General features: G+C 41.9%; 1 protein-coding gene across 6 annotated transcripts in view; it reads right to left on the bottom strand.

Annotated features, from left to right (window-relative positions):
- MAPK8IP3 (mitogen-activated protein kinase 8 interacting protein 3) overlaps positions 1 to 20,720 on the bottom strand; it is a 101,326-nt gene that overhangs the window by 55,949 nt on the left and 24,657 nt on the right. For 3 of the 6 annotated variants that reach the window (XR_011559848.1, XM_070761104.1, XM_070761107.1), the window contains exons 5-9: positions 17,106 to 17,247; positions 13,330 to 13,573; positions 11,087 to 11,186; positions 9,232 to 9,350; positions 6,042 to 6,053 (exon numbers count right to left, since the gene is read on the bottom strand). Coding sequence is in view for 5 of the 6 variants with exons in the window: in XM_070761104.1 (XP_070617205.1) it covers positions 6,042 to 6,053; positions 9,232 to 9,350; positions 11,087 to 11,186; positions 13,330 to 13,573; positions 17,106 to 17,247 (617 nt within the window). In the remaining variant the exon portion in view is untranslated. The remainder of the gene's footprint in view (positions 1 to 6,041; positions 6,054 to 9,231; positions 9,351 to 11,086; positions 11,187 to 13,329; positions 13,574 to 17,105; positions 17,248 to 20,720) is intronic. The other 3 variants (XM_070761105.1, XM_070761106.1, XM_070761103.1) reach the window with 2 other exon arrangements.

Below are 20,720 nucleotides of genomic sequence, written 5' to 3'. Positions count from 1 at the left end.
AATACATAGCCAACCTCTGCCAGCATCCAAACACTCTTCTACTTCACACTGCGTAGGAAAAATAAACTGGATTGTTGTTTCTTTTTTAAAAAAAAATGTGGGGTCTGCTTAGGTTGCTTTCATGGGACAAATGCATACTCAGGACAAATGAAAAGTTAACAAGAGAACCATGGGAGCATACACAAGAAGTGAGAACACATCACAACACACCGGGGCAGTGCACAGACCTTCTTCCCACAATCAGATGGAGATGAGTTAGAGATGGCAGAGGGATGCCCACTTCCCAGGGAGAATGGAAAAGCAGCTGCAGTTGTGTTGAGAGGACATGAAGAGATTAGTCCCTTTTGATGTTTCAGGCAGCATTTGATCCGCGTGCCATTTCGTAGGGCACAACCAAGAACTAAATTTCATTTCTGAGATTTGTGAGCCGCCCAACTCATTTCGGATTCTTTGGGGACATTAACAAGGAACTGCTCCTTGTCTTGCCTTTTCCTTCTGAGTCCAATCTGGCTAGTGGAAGAATCCAAGAATGAGGTATCTACTTCGTCCTAGCACTTCTTGAACATTCAGAGAGAAAAGGTGAGCAATGGCAACTCTTGTGACAATGGGCGACTTAGTCCATGACATCCAATCCTGATATTTAATACAGACTTTGAATGCAAGTTTCTTTACATACAGTATAACCTTCTCCAATTTTAGAATAGAAAGATGAGGTTTTTTTAAAAATCAACAATATCGCTAAACAAATAGGAGTCGGAAATCTCACCAAGAATCATCTGGTCATCTTGGAGTAGATCCCTGTATTTTAATATTCTTTTTTTTGAAAGAAAAAAAAAGATCTGCAATGAAGATGCCCTGATGCTGTTTTAAACTGGTGGTGGAAAGAAGCTATGATAGAACATCTCTACATGCAGAAGATTAGCAATTCAAGAATAGCTTCTTCTCCCCACACACATACATGATTTTCTGAAATGTGTGATTTTGAAAAGAAACGCTTGGACCACGAGTCAGAAAAACTGCCCAAAGCACCAGTACAACATGTCAAGGTAAACAAATCACAAGGAAGTGGGTTGCTTAAGACAGATCTTCTCACCAGCTTGCCCTAAGAGCAGAGTTTTCAAAAGAAAGAAATATGGAGGGGAAGGACTCGTTTTTATGTCCCCCTCTTGGAAGCTGCTTGAAACATCAAAGCGGATAACCACCTAAGTCCCAAGAGAAGAGGAGAGGACAAGACTTCCTAGATGATGGCAACTGAAGAAGATCGGCTTCTCCAAAAATAAAAGCACCTTCATTACCATCACAGGGATCAATACAAAAAACATAAACCAAGTCCCAAGGGATCCCAGAAAGAAGACAAAAAAGGGATGAAGAGATGCCAAGTGAAAGGAAAGGGGAACACCCATAGGTTTTAAAACTGGCTTTCGCCTTACCAAAGAAATCATCCCGTACTATGAAAGTCATTGCATATGAGAGAAGAGGGAGGGAAGGAGCAAAGGATCCAGAGATACGGAAGAGAAAAAAAAGGAGGGAAGGGGAAAGGGAAGGCAGGGAGAGAGAGAAAAAGCAGCCATTAAATACAACTCAGCAAATGGTGATACCGTCTTAGCACGTATGCGTATGGGGAAAAAATCATTTACATGACAGCAAGGCAATTCTTCACCGGTCTGATCCAGCTTAGCAGAAGGACCTGGTTTTTGAGTGAAACCAATCAAGGGACAACTCATGAGGCCATCATTGTTCTCTCCACCAGAGTAACAGGCACTTTTCAGCTTGTCAGATGTGATAGTAGAAAATACGGCCTAGAGAAGTTCCAGAAGAATATAAATTCTGGGTGGAAAGCTTGAAAGAGGAGCACCCTAACTTCTGATTTCAAAAGAACATCAGAACTCTAAAACCTTCTCCTCCTTTGGTAAATAAAATGTTCTCTGTGGGGTGCTTGGAGCTCTCTGAACTTGGTTGTTATTCTTGCAGATATTTCATTATCCAACTAGGTAACATCTTCCATGTGAATGAATGAGTTTACCTAATTGGGTCACCTAGTTAAGCTTAAGATGTTACGTAGTTGGGTGTCAGGCCAAGGCCAAGTACAATGTGGAACAATTCAGCCAGAGTCCAGTTCTTTATCTGCTTACACACAGCAGACAGAATCTTGCCAAACTAAATACTTACTACTCCTAGCTTGTTGTGATTCAGCCTGAGGCTCCTCAGGGACCGGCTGCGTCTCTGCTGGATCCAGGCCCGGAGGAGGAGGACAGTGAACAGGAGGGGGAGAACAGGCAGACAGGGGAGAGGAACGTCAGGAAGAGGATGAGGGGGAGCAGCCTGAGAGCCCCGGGGGGGGGGGCTCTCCCCAGCCAGTAGCCTGGCCTCATTGGATGAGGAAGCACAGGCTATAATTGACATGAGACAGCGACGTGCAGCTCAGAGACGGGACCAATTAGAAAGGTATTGGCATCACTGAATTGGCAACAGCTGGGTTTGGGTGTGGTTCTCCTCAGCAGGGTTTAAAAGGCAGGCCAGCCCTTTAAGCCATGTGGAGCGTTATCAACTGGAAGTTCTGTGACCCTACTTTGCTTCTCGGCGTCTCTGATCTTGGCTTGTGGCCTAGAAGACTGGAAGACTTGGGGGAGGCGTATGTTTGTTATCTCCAGCGTTGTTTTTGACAGCAAGAATCCTGTTTTACTTCATGGCCTTCGTGAAACATCTTTGAAGTTTCAGCGTATTCCTGTTTGTAAGGACATTTTCTGTTACCTGTGTTTGCTTTTAATTCTATAAACTGCCTTTGATTTTTACCAGTGTGTCTGGATTCTCTTTTTGGGTTGGTGTTTGCTTCTGGAGGGACCCAGACAGAACATAGCTCAATGAATATGCCATTGGAGAGTTTAGAGAATGGCTGTTCTAATTCTCTTCCTCTGTCTCCTATCCAGCTCCGGACTGCACTACCTCTTGTCTCACCCCCTTTCTGGAATTTGATTCCCACTTCCTTGAAAACTGCTGTTTTGCTATAGTCCATCAACCCAGTTTTCTCTCCATGGACACCATCTCTCACATTGGGTAATGAAACATCTGCAAAACAAAAAACCAAGCTCGGAGAGCACCAAGGGCTCCCTAGTTCAACCTTGAGCTACAAACATTCTCTTCTAAAGTGTTGTCTAATAAATTCTAAAGAAACCCAAATCAAAATCATATGCTCTATTTTGGGTTAGATCCAAATGTGTGTTTTTTTGTTTTGAGAGAATGAGAGGGAGGTTTTGGGAAGAGCTCCTTGCATTCAGGGAAACAAGGAATTTGGGGATCCATCTCATGGTATCCATCTCATGGTATCCTTACGTCCCCTTCTTAGAACTGGAACATAGCAGATGAAGAATGCTGTTGCTCTAGGACCTTTTTTCTTAATGTTATAACAGCAAGAATCTTTCCTCCTATTGAACAAGATTTCTGTGCCTGTCCTAGGCAAGATACACAAGTAACAAACAAACAAAAAGTTTGGGGGAAGGAACCATCAAAATCAAATTGTGCCTTTTCATAGGCCGCAACCAAATTAAAGATCTTCACTGCTTAATCAGTCATTCTCAAAGGCAGCGAAATAGGATTAAAGAGCATAAAACATCTTGGATTCCACCCTGGGGATGCAGGCCCACGTCTGTAGTATTAAAACACAGAAACACCCAAACTCTAAGGAAGAGCTCATCTTCTCTTGGAGGAGGAGGTTGGTGCGAGGAAAGTCCTAGCATTTTTACTCTCGTTGGAGAGAGTAGATGCTAGTGTTTTTACTTCCTTTGGAGAAGCAGAGGGATGTAAAACTGGAAGCTACAAAGGGAGCAAACTAGGGTTAGTGAACCTTTTTCTATTAAAGGTTGCATTTGAGTTGGGGGGGTGATGTCTCAGGGGGTCATGTTTCCAGGAACTAGAAGAACAGTAAGTGAAATAAGTTTCTTTCGTTTTTGTTTTCTTTCTCTGTCTCTGTCTCTTTCTCCCCCACTCTCATCTCATCTATCCATTTTGATTTCTGGAAAATAAATTCACTTTTTTCCACCTCCATTTTTTACCTGCTTCTCCTTATGAGTTCTGGCCCATTAGAACCACAGAACCTGGTCTTGACTGAGGCTAAATAACCCGAGAGCTGCAGGGAGCCTATCCTGACGACAACCTCCCAATTTCAGAGATGTAGCGAAAACATTGAGTTTCTTGGTGCTGCTTCTACCGCTATCTTTAGAATAAGGAATAAATGAAAGAAGGACTTAACAACTATTGGATTAATCTAAACGAGCTTTCTGTTCCTCCAGTGACTAAATACAGTACTTGTAGAGATGGTGCTGCTCAGGCAACAAAGTTTCATATCCAAGTTTGGTCAGCAGTAGTACAACCTTGTCAAGGACCAATGCAGCCTCAAATTATGGGCAGTCAATTACATAAAAAGTATATACAGGCAGGATAGGATGGCAATCTCCTTTTCCCGCTGTTGCCTCTCCGGGAACAGGTTTTCCAAAAGCACAAGGCTTTCGATTCCAAAAGGAGTCAGAGAGCCATCAAGACAAGTAGCTACTTGTCTAAAGTCATCAGGCATTCAAATTGACTCAAGGGAAATTTTAAGTTATACCAGGTAGTCTTGGTAGATTTAGCTAAGAATGAATTTGATACCATTGTTGTACATAAGACTGGGAATTTGGGGGGGGGGGGATAGCCAAGAAAGAACTAACAGATCACTCTGCTGAATCCATGGGGTCACCAAGACTTAAGCTCCATCCAAGGAAACCATCTTTTAAAGATAGTAGACCTCAAAATGAACTCTGGCAAAGAAGGGGGAAATATAAATGTTCAAGTGAATTAGTTCTTGATTATATGAGATAAGAAAAACAATCTCTTGCGTTCTCCTCTAAAGGTCCCGGGAATATTAGTAACAATTGGAAAAAGGAGAACATCACAAGCCAACTCATTGTCCAGTAGTTGTTTCCCTCACCCCTTTGTTGTTAATTTATTGGCGGTAGTGCCAGATCCATCCAGTTAACACTAATTAAGACAATAATTTCGTTCTGGCAACCTCTAAATACAGCAGGACTATAATTATCACTATCTTTGACTGAAGACTAACTTGATTGGGGATGAAGCCCAAACACAGCACAGGGCTATACTTTAGAAACTGATGACTAGCATTATTCTCGAAATATACATTTTTAAATCACCTAAGAATGGAAGGTTATTTAAAGTCGGGTTTTGAGTCCTGACATGTTTTAATCAATAAAGAAAGTACAGTCTTCTTCCCATATATCGGGGTATCCCACCTTAAATCCCAAAGTAGATGGGATCAAGTAGACAGAGACGAGGGAGACTGCAGTAAGGAAATAGAAGCAAAAAAACAGAAAGTGGTCTCTTGTGTTCAGATATCTAACTGTCAGGAGCAAGCAACCATCATCATCTTCTTTTAACAACCTTGCGGGATGAAGTCTGGGAAACTGAATGGAGCTAGCGGAGCGTTTACTAGCCAGATGCCCTTCCTGTCGCCAATGCAGAGTTTTGTTAAGCAAATATATTCTCATAGTGCCCAGAGAGAGAAATATCTGCTTCTATCTAGGATCGAACTCACAGCCTCCTGATTATGAGGCAACAGCTCCACCTCTAGGCCACCACACCAGTCCTCAGGAGCAAGCAGCCAATAGCCTCTCATAAATACCCAGTTAATACCTTTATGGTTTGCCACATATGTTACAAGAATCTCTTCATACTGCTTGTCTTTCCCTGGGAATGACCAGATAAGGCTTAATGGCTCTTGGAGGAGGTCAAGCTTATGCTGTATGTGGCTGTGCAATTATTCCAAGCTAGGTCCTTGCTTGACTCCTCCTTCCAGTCTAGCTGGCAAGTTCCCAACATCCACTGTCCAAACTAATAAAAGTAGGGAAAGGCAGAACCAAGTTAACAAAAGGAACTGTGGCAGGATTTATTACATGTGACTGTCCTCTTCATTTGTTTTAAAATTCTAGAAAATAAAAAAAAAGGAAAATGAGAAAATAAACCAGGAATCTAAGGAGAGGAGAAATACACACCTGAAAATTCCCCTATGGGCCATGTCCCACGAAGCACAGAGAGAGGAAGGAGTGGATTGTGGGGAGGGAAAAAAAGTCAATCAATGTCTAACACCAACAACAAAAAAATAATTCTTGGATTTTTTTTCTTTTCCCAAACAACTCCCTCCTCCCTTCCCCAAACCCCAAGACAACGATTCTAGCGTTTCCATATCAGAAAGCATGAAATCATAAAGACAAGGTCCACCGTGACCATAAACAGCATGAATTTACATGAGGAAAAGCGTGAGGGGCATGAGAGGGGAAGGGTCGATGTTTCTGATGAAAATATGGCTGAGAAGTTTGCGAGCCCCTCGTTTAATCTTGCTTTTTCTCACAGTGGTATCTGATTTTCATTAAGGAAGAATTTTCTCTTGCTTTCTTTGCATTGTTCTGCTTCAACATGTTGTGGTTCAGCCTGAGCCAGATCAAAGACCAGCTGCGTCTCTGCTGGCTCCATGCCTGGGGGAGGCTGAGAGCGGAGAGGAGAGTTCTTTGCAGTCAGACAGGGCAGACAGCAGTCACGAAAGTGAAGGTGATGCAAGGCCTGGGAGCCCTGGGGAAGGGCTATCTCAAGCAAGTAGCTGTGATTCCCTGGAGTCTCTGGATGATGACGCACAAGCTATCATTAGTATGCGGCAGAGACGCATAGCTCAAAGGAAAAATCAACTGCATACATATTATCATCGTTGAATGAGGAACACCAGGGGTTGGGTGTGGTCCTCATTCAATGCTGAAGGGTTTATAAGGCATGAGAACCATTCCGGCAGCGTGGAGTGTTATCAAAGGGGAGTTGATGTTATTTGCATTTTCTCTCAGCGTTTCTGTTCCTGGCTCGTGGCCCAGCAGCCTTGAAGATTGGTGGGAGGTGTGTGTCTGTTGGCTCAACAGCCTCGTCTGGTATTAAGCATCCTGTGTTTCTGTATGAACCATTGTCTTTGTGTATCTATTTGGAGTTCCAGTGTTTTCCTGATCTGTAAGGACATTTTCTGTTGGCTTCTTTTCTCTTTACCATTATAAAACTGTGTTTGGTTTCAACCGGTGTGTCTGGCTTATTTTTTTGGGTTGGTCATAGCTTCCAGAGTGACCCAGACAGAACACAACACAGCGAGGGATAAAAGAGAAACATGACCTTTTGAAACCAAAATCTCGCTAAAACATTTAGGAGTGTCCCACCAGTAGCTCCACAAACACCTCAAGCATACCTTAGATGTCTACAAAGGATATTGTCCTGTCCTATTATGGGATCTTTGTTTGTGTGTTTGAACGGCTTGGATTCAGGTGTCACATTATCACATATGAAGTATTTTGTTTGTTTCTACCTCTCTGTGGTGTGTGGAGGAGGGAAGGAAATGGAATAAGTTATCATTTGTTTGAGGGCAAGCAGTCTGCAACCGTGGCTTGCTGTGGCTTGCTTACGGATTGCAACTGCAGCTTAGCATGACATGCAAATTAAGAATATGGTTTGTTAGTCGTTTTCTGGCTTGTTCATGGTTTCCTTTGGGCCCTAAACCTCCTTCTAACTATCCTATAAGATGCCAAGCGAGCCCAACAATTAACAAGTGGCAGGAACCAACCAGGAATTGAGCAAACAAGCTGTGAGTGAGCTGTTGTGAAGACCTAGCTCCTTGGACAGGGCTAAGTTGAAGGGATTTTGTTGGGAGGGTTTGGCAAATCTTTGTTTTACAGGAAGATTGTGAGCAAACTAGAATTATATAGATGGCAGTATAAGTCAAATAAAGATCTAAAGGCAACAACCAGTAAGCTAAATTTGTTTAATCATAGTTTCTGGGATTAATCCATAAGAGATTATAGAGCCAGGGTGGCGCAGCAGATAGAATGCTGTACTGTAGGCCACTGAAGCTGACTGTAGATCTGTAGGTCAGCGGTTCAAATCTCATCACCGGCTCAAGGTTGACTCAGCCTTCCATTCTTCCAAAGTGGGTAAAATGAGGACCTGGATTGTGGGGCCAATGTACTGGCTCTGTTAAAAAGTGCTATTGCTAACATGTAGTCTAAGGAGAAGGGCGGCATTAAAAAATCAAACAAACAAACAAATAAAATTGCTCACAAACCATAATAGCTAGGTACACACAACTTACAATATATATTTCCACTTAGTGACCACAATTGGAACCAGAAATTTGATTGCTTAAACCAGTGTTTCCCAACCTTGGCAACTTGAAGGTATCTGGACTTCAACTCCCAGAATTCCCCAGCCAGCATTTGCTGGCTGGGGAATTCTGGGAGTTGAAGTCCAAATATCTTCAAGTTGCCAAGGTTGGGAAACACTAGCTTAAACCAATGGTCTCCAACCTTGGCAACTTGAAGACTTGTGGACTTCAACTCCCCAAATCCCTCAGACAGCTGCTGAGGAATTCTGGAAGGTGAAGTCTACAAGTCTTAAAGTTGCCAAGGTTGGAGACCCCTGGTTTAAATGAAATGGCTGATAAATGAACCTGTGACTGTACGAACTATTTGCTTTGTTTTCAGCTCATTTATTAGCTATAGCTTGTTTGCTTTACTAAATGCTTTTAAAAATCTTTGGTATAAATCTCTACCAGGTAACTGGATAGGTTGCTGTACCTTGTGAGTGGAGAAAAAGTGAGAACAAAATATGATTCCAATCAGAGAATCCATCTTTTAAAAAAACCCCACCCAATGACATATTTTAAAGGTATAATAAGTTCTATAGTTGGGAAGAATAACTGCCTAAAAGATGAGAGAATTGCATAGGAAAGATTCTTAATAGCCTGAGAGTAACAAAGGCATCATTACACCACAAAACAATTTCCCAATCTCGAAACGAATGAAATAAATTAAGCAAATTAATTATAAAAATGCAGAACAAAAAATATTCATACATGTGCTAAGAGGCTGTCTTTATATATACTGCAGAATTCTGCAGAATGCATAATCCTGATTAGTAAATAATTGCCTTTTTTATACCTATACACTCCGGCATACATTAGATAAATCTCAAAAGTTGAATTCAAATATCACTGATTGGTTTCATATTTTCCTTTTCTCTAGATATTTAAATTACTGGTATACAGTAAAATATCTACTGACATTTTACAAATTTGGGTCCAAAACATACTTCAAAGTATTGTTGTGAGAGTAATCAAACGTAAGGGTTTTAAAAGCCATGCCTTTTTGAAATAATCTTTACCTAGTAGATCTGCTCCTTCATCCACGTCTCCAATGGCCTCTGAGCCCACTTCGGTAAGCTCGGTATACAAGGAATCAGTATTGATGCCAAATGCTTTATTCACTATCCCTTGTGTTGGGCTATTTAATAATAAGAAAAAATTAGAAACACATTGCAGCAAGAGATATTTTTTGTTTTCCTCTCTTAATTCCACCCTTTTTACCCTTATCCAAACCAGCAAAAGCATGTTCTACAGAGGAAAGAAACCAGAAATTTGTAACTGACTGTTCAGGACAGTGCTTCTCAATCTTGGTCATTTGAAGACACATGGACTTCAACTCCCAGGATTCCCCAGCCAGAGGAATTCTGGGAGTTCAAGTCCACATGTTTAAAGTTGCCAAGGTTTCTATGTACAGTGGTACCTCAAGATATGAACCCCTCATCTTACGAACAACCCGAGATACGAACCCGGGGTTCAGAAAATTTTTGCCTCTTCTTACGAACTTTTTTCGTCTTACGAACACCAAACCCGAACTTCCGGGTTCGGGAGGCTGCTGGGAAGCCCCCCGGTTGTTTTAAAAGGTGACAGCCGGGCTGCGGGGCTTCCCAGCAGCCTCCCGAATCCCGAACTTTTGCCGAACTTCCAGGTTCGGGGCTCGGGAGCCTGCTGGGTAGCCCCGCAGCCTGGCTGTCACCTTTTAAAACAGCCGGGGGGCTTCCCAGCAGCCTCCTGAATGCCGAACCTGGAAGTTCAGCTTTGGCGTTCGGCTTTGGGAGGCTGCTGGGAAGCCCCCCGGCTGTTTTAAAAGGTGACAGCCGGGCTGCGGGCCTTCCCAGCAGCCTCCCGAACCCGAACGCCAAACCCGAACTTCCGGGTTCGGGAGGCTGCTGGAAAGCCCCGCAGCCCGGCTGTCACCTTTTAAAACAGCCGGGGGGCTTCCCAGCAGCCTCCTGAACCCGAACGCCAAACCTGAACTTCCGGGTTCAGCATTAGGAGGCCAATGAGAAGCCCCGCCGCCCGGGTGTCACCTTTTAAAACAGCCGGGGGGCTTCTCGGCGGCCTCCCGAACGCTGAACCCGGAAGTTCAGGTTTGGCGTTCGGCGTTCGGGAGGCCGCTGAGAAGCCCCCAGGCTGTTTTAAAAGGTGACAACTGGGCAGCAGCGGTTTTTTTGCGGGTTTTTTTGTTGTTGCATGGATTAATTGACTTTACACTGTTTCCTATGGGAAACAATGTTTCGTCTTACGAACCTTTCGTCTTACGAACCTCCCCCGGGAACCAATTAGGTTCGTAAGATGAGGTATTTGCAAATTAGGAATTCACTAATTGCATAAATACACTTAGAAACAGTTTGCTTAAATACATGAACCAACGGAAATAGTTGACCAATAGTATTTCTTTCTTTTTCTTTCTTTCCTCTTCTTTTACCTTTCCTTTTTCCTTTTTTCTTTCTTTTCTCTCTTTTTTCTTTATCATGCATAAATTTAGTCTAGGCTTAAGTGATAACTGGGTAATTAAATAAGAACAAGTTATAGTAAATACACTTAATTGATCTAGAATGTGCATAGAAAAAAGAATGGTAAACTGCTGAAATGTAAGCCTAAAAATTTCAACCTGTTAAGCATGTTTGTCAATTTTGTTTATTTTAATTGTTTCAATAAAGTCTATTTTTTAAAAAAAATAAATAAATAAAGTTGCCACGGTTGAGAAACACTGGTTTGGCAGGATAGCTGCTCTACAAGAAGTTGATTTAAATGACAATGAGTATAAATAGACCATCTTCATGAACTAGGATGTCTGTTTTAATGATTTCCCACTATTTGAACCCTTTAAATTATTAAGCCCCCCCCCCCCCCCCCGATTTAAAATATTCTGACCTGTTCCCTGTGCGCTCAAGTCTAGGGTCCTGGCACATGTCCAACTCTGGAGTAGAGTCAATATCTTGAAAATCCGACCCTTCATCACTGCTTCCCATTCCTGCAACAAAAGCATGGGGAACCATGTATTTATTTATTTACTTATTATTTATTTATTGGATTTGTATGCCGCCCCTCTCCGGAGACTCGGGGCGGCTAACAGCAACAATAAAGCAGTGTACAATAGTAGTCTGATGTTAGAAATAATTAAAAACCCATTAATATAAAAAACCAAACATACATACATACCATGCATAGAATTGTAAAGGCCTATGGGGAAGAGGGTCTCAATTCCCCCATGCCTGACGGCAGAGGTGGGTTTTAAGCAGCTTACGAAAGGCAAGGAGGGTGGGGGCAATTCTAATCTTTGGGGGGAGTTGGTTCCAGAGGGCTGGGGCTGCCACAGAGAAGGCTCTTCCCCTGGGTCCCGCCAAGCGACATTCTTTAGTTGACGGGACCTGGAGAAGATCCACTCTGTGGGACCTAACTGGTCGCTGGGATTCGTGCTGCAGAAGGCGGTCCCTGAGGTAATCTGGTCCAGTGCCATGAAGGGCTTTATAGGTCATAACCAACACTTTGAATTGTGACCGGAAACTGATCGGCAACCAATGCAGACTGCGGAGTGTTGGTGTAACATGGGCATATTTGGGAAAGCTCATGATTGCTTTCGCAGCTGCATGTATGCCCTGGAACCAACAGAGCATTTGGAATAAACACGTGTCATTGCTCTTCTCCTTCTCTTGAAAAACACTGAGTAACACAGGTCCCGAAGGGACTTTTTCAAGAAGCAACTGGACTTTTTTTCTTTGCAGATGTTTCACTTCTCATCCAAGAAGCTTCGTTAACTCTGATTGGATGGTGGAGAATGGAAGGATTTATACCCCTTGCAGAGAAAGCTGGTCATTTGCATCCTTTTAGGTTTATCTATGTGCCCCGGGTCACCCGAGTAGTGCAAATGGGTGTGGAGCCTTCTTGTGTTCAACAGTGAAGGGACAGAGGGCAGAAAGCACAGCTCCAAAACAGAGTCCTTTTCAGCAGTTCCAAGAGTGCTCCACACCCATTTGCACTACTTAGGTGTCCCCGACAACACAAATAAACCTCCAAGTGGACTCAACGACTCTCCAAAAGGATTTCTCCATTCCACAGACCTTCACATGCCAAAGATCCTCAATAGACATATTAACATCCTTCTATATGTTGAGGACATGGTTCTGATGGCACATTCTCAAGCAGGCTTGAGAAGACTGATGAGGAAATTTAGTGATTATTGTGCTCTTAACTACTTGAACATTAATAAGCACAAATCCAAAGTGGTGGTTTTTGGGAAAAGGCGAGTTAAATATAACTGGTATTTAGATGGGGAGCCTATAGAATAAATAGACAGATTCACCTACTTAGGGGTGGTTTTTACAGATACAGGGCCCTGGGCCAATCATTTTAAACAAAATTCTATGAAGGCCACAGCAAGCTCTAAAACGTTAATTAAACTACTTAGTTATAATCACCCAAGCTCCCTGCTCCCAATTCTAAAGGTCTATAAAGCAAAAACTACACCTGTGCTAACATATTGTGCAGAATTGTGGGGCCTGTTAAAGGCTGCACCACTAGAACAAAACCAAGCATGCTTTCTAAGAACCATCTTGGGGACCGATAGAAATACATCCGCAGCAGCAGTAAGAGCTGAAACTGGCATCCACTCCATCTACAGTTTAACAGTTATTAAAGTCTTCAACTATTGGTGGAGGATTCTCCTAATGGAACCTGACAGACTCCCAAAAATGTGCTTAGAAGAACAAAAGGATACAAATGACCAGCTGTTTGTCAGAAGTGTAAATCCTCCCCACTACCATCCAGTCAGAGCTGAAGAAGCTTTTTGGATGAGAATGGAAACGTCTTCAAAGAAAAACGAGAAAGTCCAGTTGCCCCTTGAAAAAGCCCCTTTGCGACAACCATAACCTAGACGGTGGAGAATCTCCATAGACACCGAGTAACACAATCTGTGTTTTAGGGCATCGGAAGTATCACTCAGCCACCATCCACAATGCATGCCATCTTGTCTCTCTGACATACAGATAGTCCTTGACTTACAACCATTCCTTTAGTGACCATACAACAGCATCGAAGAAAGTGATTTACGACCACTCCTCACGCTTACAGAAGCTAAGACGTTCAGGAAACAAGTTAAGCAGATACACCAACTCTACCTATGCTCACGTTCCTTGTCTCCTGGACCACTTGAACTTCCATGTTTCGGCTGTTCCGTTTCTCCCGCGACCGTTTGTTGTTTTTGGAAGTGACGTACTCGTTCATTGACTGAAGGCTTTCGTTCAGGGGCGTCACAGCAGCCGAGGGCACCGAGGACGTGGGGGTATTGGATTTTGTTCCCGTGGTGCTGGGCGTGGCGGCTGCAGAGGACTGTCCTGATTCTGACATTTCATCGGGTGGACACTGGTACGAAACGGGGTGGGAGAGAACAAAAAAAAAAGAGAGAGAGAAGATATCCAGACCAATCTTTTGTTTTTCCCTTGGCTCTATTGCTGCCTTTGGAGCATTAAGAACTATGAGTGTAAGACGCCAAGCAGCAGTAATGGAAACCACGAAATGAACAACACTGTGACACAAAGCTTTATGGCTGAGGGACATCTCTGCTGTCAAGACTGCAAGGTCTTGAAATGAATGCATTGGGGCCTGAATGTTGGCATTGCCAAAGCTAGTTGAGCAAGTGCCAAAAACTATTTCCTCCCCTGCAACTTTCCTTCTGCCCAGTAGGCTGCTAGAAGTGGGCCTGATTAGTTTAGTTTAGTTTTAGTTTATTTAGATTTGTATGCCACCCCTCTCCGAAGACTCGGGGCGGCTAACAACAATGAAGAAAACAAATCTAATATTAAAAAGTAATCTTAAAAACCCCAATTTAAGAGACCAATCATACCAACAAGCATACCATGTATAAATTCTATAAGCCTAGGGGGAAGGGAGAAAATAATTTCAATTCCCCCATGCCTGACGACAGAGGTGGGTTTTAAGGAGCTTGCAAAAGGCAAGGAGGGTGGGGGCAACTCTGATATCTGGGGGGAGCTGGTTCCAGAGGGTCAGGGCCCACTTATCCTGGCTACATCTCTATTCACCTGCAATGGGCTTCAAAAATTAAGTCACTAGTATCCAGAAGTGGCTGCAACTCCCTTCAACTTCTTCTCAGACTTAAACCTCTAAATATGCTGTAAAATCTATATTGTATTTCATACACAGTAGGGTGCATAATTAATTACTGCCTCCTTTTAGTCAACTCCAAAAGAACTCCAATATATTAAGCAACCCATTGTCCTCTTCTTATTCTGAACAAATCTGAATAACCCCTGCCGTTACAACCAAAGTTCATAACATTTGGTGGGCAGCAGGTTGCTTATGTCTCAACCATCAGCAATCAAGAACTGTAGTCGCTGAGACAGATATGAAATTTGAGCCCAACAGTATCGCCAAGACAGCATGGATGAAAGAGAAGACAGCAAAATGGAAGCTTCTCTCCATCAAGTTCAAGAACTTCCCATTTAGTGTTTTTTTCAGCAGCAACCGTTTCAACATCTGGTTTGGGATAGATGCCTAATGGAAGCAAAATTGCTTGAGCTAAATAAATATATGGCTAATTTTTAAAGGTCACATTCATATCAATGACAATGAAGACCATGAAAAGATGACTGCTTAACCCTTTGCAGCTGCTTATGACTTCAGGAAGGTAAGCCTTGTTTTGAAGTCACCTACATCGAATGCTGGTGAGATTCAAAACAGTTCAACTGTGATTAAACATGAGAAAATCATTTAACTTAACAATGGTGTGTTTCCTGTGCAGAAAGTATTAATTTTCTTCAGTGTTCTGGGCTCACTAAGGGGATTGGCTGTTGGCATAGACGTTTGCTTGACTTCCAGCAAATGATGGAGAAGTAAGTTCCCACTGCAGTCTGTTGTTCAGAAAGAGATAAAGGCATAACAAGCCTACTATCTGTTGTGGTTAGCTCTGGCCCAGCTCCTGCCTCAAGGACTGTGGATGTGGGGGAGACATCCACATGCTGCAGGCCTGTTTTGCCCCCGGTGGAATCTGTTGATGAAGGCTCCTCTGACCAAGAAGACATGAGTGACAGGGAGGAGGAGAGTGTGGCAGACAGCTCAGAAGGAGATCAATTATCTATCTCCTCCTTGGATTCAGAACAAGAGTTAATGATACAGCCACGCATGCAGAGAGCGATGCATAGGCAACAACAACAACTGAGAGATTATTATCAAAGAAAATGAGGCCACCTGTGGTTGGGTGGGGCTGTGGTAATTAGTGAGGCTGCTATAAATAGCAGCCTGTGGGTTTGGCCATTGTGGAGGATTATCTGATCATTGTGTTTCGTGCCTGCTTTGCTGCCTTTGACCTTTTGTGTGCTGATTTTCCCCCGCTTTGAAACTAAACCAGAGCAAAGTGTGTGTCACTTTGTGAAAGAAGAAGGACTGTGAATTGCCTCACAGCTGCAAGCTAAGTATCACAGAACTGATAAGGGACTTGTACAAATTACCAGTTTGTTTGGAGACGAGTGCTCTTTGCTATACCAAAAGAGGGCTTAGGTTAAGGGAATTTTCATTATAAAGAACATTGTTTTGAATTGTCAAACGTGTGTGTGTGTCTGAAATTTGTACCTGTGAATTTTCGGGAGGAGTCTGCCAGAGAGCCCGACAGAACACTATCCTATGCTGTTTCTAGGACTAAGGGTAAGTACATTCTTATTGAAAAGGGAGAATATGGAGAGTTGAATTTAAACCATCCATATCAAATAAAAAGCCCATCCTTGAATCATCCACAGATGATGAGGCACAAATGTTGTATGTTCTTCTTGTTGCTGTGCCTTCACCATGGAGGATGCTCCAAAATATGAAGGGTAGCAAACAAGCATGAACAGAATTTTTGCATCTGGTCATAAAATATTCCGAGGTCCTTCTAAAATTGCTAAACTGAATCTCTCAATGAACCCTATCAGAGGTGGGTTCTTCCCAGTTTGGACTGGTTTGCCAAACCAGTAGTGATTCACCAGTAGTGACATCACAATGATGTCATGGAACTATTCGGTTGGTCCATGGGTGCCTCCATCTCCCCCCCCCCCCAATTTTTTTGGAATTCTTTTTTTTTTTTAAAGATTTTTTTGGGGGGTTGTTTTTGTTTTTTTCTGTACATATGCTCAATCAATCAATCAATATCAACTTTATTTGATTAGTCAATCGACCATATCAAAGCGAGGAAAAGGACCACATCGGTCATCATAAAACTGTGACTGGTTAAAATACAATAAAATTGGCTAAAATAGAGGGAATTTGAATAAATAATAAGTTAAAATGCAGTATAATATGCTAAAATTGAGTAGTAAAACATGAGAATATAACTCGTGCAAAGGATTATATTAAACAAATCTAAGATACTGATATAAAATATTCTTAAGTGAGTTCATCTCCTTCATATGCAGAAGCTGAGTTTCCAAGACTGTGCATTCAATCACCGTCTTGTTTTCTGCCTTTTTGGGGGGTGGGATTTTTTTCTATTTTTTCTTTCTTTCCTTTTTTTTTGTTATTTTTTTCACAGTTTTTTTTTTCTTTTGAACATGCTCGGAAGTTGAAATTTCCAGCACTGTGCATGCAGTCACCACCTTGTTTTTAACTTTTTGGAATTTTTTTTTGCCACTGCCCATGTAAACACACCCACCCACAAGGCAGCAAGGTACGTTAGAACCCGCCCCTAGACCCAACCTGAATAATCAAAAGGGAGGAATGCTGGATGATAGATTGCCTATTCCTGGAAAGGTATAAAAAGTTAAGCAAACAGGCTGGACCAGGGCAAGAGGAGAATGGTTTAGGCTGCAAAGGGTTACAGACACAAAGGGTCCTTCTCCCTTGATGGAAAACATAATTTGACAAGTGGGCAGGGAAGCTCTCATTTCCATGATAGTTGTAAAAAAACCTTGTAGATGGAGTTGGACTGCAGCTGACTGAGGTCACCCAGGTGCCAGTGGTCCACTGCAGGGGCAATCTTGGCCCCCACCTGCCCACGTACCATATCATCTGTGAGGGGGATGTTCAGAGAATTGGGCCGCCTCTTCATGCTAGAATGAGAGAACAAGAGAAAAGAGAAGGGGGAAAGAGTTAGTGAAACAGGGCAGGCTTGAACACATGAAAAGCAACAATTCTTTTCTTTTAAAAAAACCCCCACATCTTGCTATAATAAATAACATTCAGAATACCAGAGTTGGAAGGGGCCTGGGAGGTCTTTTAATCCAACACTATCCTCAAGCAGGAGACTAATGCTAAATAGAAGAGAATATCTATAGCTTCGTGTTGAACTGTGGGGTCCTTGGTCTGTCTAGTCCAGGGGTCAGCAACTCACGGCTCTGGAGCCTCATGTGGCTCTTTCATTCCTCGGCTCACTGTTGCTCAAAATATGTATCACAACTGCCGATGTGTGCCACCCACCAGCATGCAATTTATTGAGCTTTTTGACACACACACCCCTCGGTAAACCAACCATGGATACATCCAAGAAAAAAAGTTTTAGAAGAAAACAATACGTTTAATTCAATATATATGCTAGTTTTGTGGCCGCTCAGGAAATAGTCGGGAACAAGAAGAGTTTTGTGACTCCCGGTGTTTTCTTTTTGGTAGGAAATGGGTCCATATGGCTCTCTGAGAGTTTAAGGTTGCCGACCCCTGGTCTAGTTGTAGTTTTCTTGCTGATGTTTCATTAACCCCATTCCCTTCTAGCACTGATGATGTTACCTAGTTGGGTAATGACACATCTGCAAGAAAACAACCACGTTCTGAGAGCACCAAGGTCCCCAGAATTATAATTCAAGTGCTCTTTAGGATCCATTGTATATAAACCTGTCTATGATATGAATTTGGGTTGAAATGAATCACCCATGTTATTCCAGCTCGTAACCACAGGCTCTAAGGAGATGGAATATCAAAGAATCTTCCATATAATTCCTTAGCAGTCTCTCTCAAGCTCAGCATTGAAAGCCAGTTGAAGTCCACATCTCTTCCAGCTGCCATGTTTGAGAAACACTGCTTTAAGAGGTATCAAGTAAATGGTTTAACTGTGCCACAATGACAGCCATTTTCCATTTAAAGAACAGCATCTAAGTTAGTTGGGGAAATTATCTTGGTGCTGAAATCTTCAACACCAGCATTTGGGGAACAAATACATTTCACAATGTTCTTTCCTATCCACATTCCTGGTCACTAAGATAAGAATATTCCTTATTCCAAGTTTATTTATTAATCAATGTTGTATAGCCATCCATCTCTCGAAAAGGAACTCTGGAAGGCATACAGCAAGTTGGTCTACTTGTTCTTCTTAGTCAAAGAAAGTCAAGTTTCCAAATTGAGTGCAATTTCTCCTGATTAATGTGTCCTCATGGGTTTTGTTTTTGACAATAACACACAAATAATTTGCCATTGGATCTTCCATTTAACTCTCCACGATTAGCAACACTTGGCTAAGCATTTACATTCACTGTTAGGTGTCAAATAATTCTGGTTTCTACCACATTCTAATAGGTGTCATACTAGAATTATTATTTGCCATCAAAGTAAGTAAATTTAAGTAAAGTTAATCACGTTTAGCTTCCAGACAAGTTCCTTATGGAGGGTTACCTTCTGTTAATGCCTGTCTGATGGACAAGATGAAAACAAACTGGTGGAGGTTGGGTTCGGATTCCACCGAAACTAGATGAAGATATATTTACTCCATCAACCATTATTTTTTTCTGCCATTCTCCCTTCACCAGGTAGCTATGAGGTTGACCTTGCCAGCAATGGGCTTTTTGCAAAATGGGTTTCAAATCTTGCACGTGCTCTTAGGACCTAAAGTTGCTTGTCTTGCTCTAAATGGCCTGATGATTTTGCCAGTATTTTAAACAAGGTCCTTTTACAGATTGTTTTGGAAATGTTAGGAGATAGACATACAAAGCATGTGCTCTGCCACTGAAATTTTTATTTTATTTATTATTTATTCTTTGTCCAATATACAATACATATGGAATGAGATAAACATTAAGTAGTATATATAGGGATAGTAAGTAAAAAAGAAGAGGAGTGGATGAGAGGGAGAGAATATATAGGATATATGAGAAAAGGAAAGGTAATTGGACAGGGGACGTTAGGCACATCAGTGCACTTATGTACGCCCCTTACTGGCCTCTTAGGAACCTGGAGAGGTCAATCGTGGAGAGTCCAAGGGAGAAATGTTGGGGGTTGGGAGTAGACACTATAGAGTCCGGTAATGAGTTCCACGCGTCGACGACTCGATTGTTAAAGTCATATTTTTTACAGTCAAGTTTGGAGAGGTTAATATTAAGTTTGAATCTGTTGCATGCTCTTGTGATGTTGCGGTTGAAGGTGAAGTAGTCGTTGACCGGAAGGACATTGCAGCATATGATCTTGTGGGCAATACTTAAATTGTGTTTTAGGCACCGCAATTCTAAGCTTTCAAGACCTAGGATAGTTTATAGATCTTGTTACGATCAAAGGAATTTATGAGAAAAAAAGCCCAAAATTGTATTAATTAAATCATGACAAGAAGCACAGAACATTATATTCTTTCTCTGCACCATCTCAAGGATAGATTGGCTGTGGCACATTGGCTAAAGGCACTGGATAACAATGTGGGGGGCTACCAAAGCCTTGCTTAGCCTTGAAATTATCTTGAGTTCAGTTATTCAAATAACATTCTATCTAAGCCAGTTGAGTTGCTATGAAAATAAAAGAGGATTGAAAAGATCATGGCCATGACTCAGACACTTTGAAACAGAAATAAGGTAAAAATGAGATCAAAAGAAGAAGGGAATGGTATAAGACACTTAATGTGTAACTTGATCCTTCTTATGTTAGGACAGATTGACAAAAAGGAATGAAAGTCAGAGAGTACAAATCTATCCAAGATTGGGTGACTATCCTTTCTTTTTCTCTGCGTTTTCCCAGTAGGGTTGTGTTGTCTTCCAGTTTTTGGTCATTTGCAAAGTTGAAAGTAGAAGGCAAAAATATAAATTTTCCAATTCCTAGTTTAGTAAAACGCAACAGATGTGTTCAAACAACATGGAATTCCCTATGAAATCTTATTTATTTATTTATTTATTCATTCATTCATCCATCCATCCATCCATCCATCCATCCATCCATTCATTCATTTATTTATTTTGTCCAATACATAATACACATTGAAGAGAAAGATATGTAATAATATAAGTAAAGAAAAGAATAGAAGAAAAGATATAAAAGTATAGGTGAACATATTTGAAAGGAAGAAAAGATAAATGAGATAAGGAGAGACAATTGGACAGGGGACGGAAGGCACACTGGTGCACTTATGCCCCAACATGAGAATGTGGTTCATACACAGCCAAAATATGGTGAAATGCTAAATATCTAACATCAATTTTGTCTAATCTTTTCTGCTAGCTAACCCTCCCCACCCACCCCCCAAAAAAACCTGGCAGAAAGTTTCTTTCAAGCAGCTCTCTGTGTGTAAGGAGTGATTCCCCTCCCCAACACACAAAAGTGCTCCTTTTCAGCACTATCT

This window comes from Erythrolamprus reginae, chromosome 9 (assembly GCF_031021105.1).
Source record: "Erythrolamprus reginae isolate rEryReg1 chromosome 9, rEryReg1.hap1, whole genome shotgun sequence".
Classification (NCBI taxonomy): Eukaryota; Metazoa; Chordata; class Lepidosauria; order Squamata; family Dipsadidae; genus Erythrolamprus; species Erythrolamprus reginae.
Note: the sequence above shows the minus strand (reverse complement) of the source record. Positions and strands in the feature narration are given on the sequence as shown.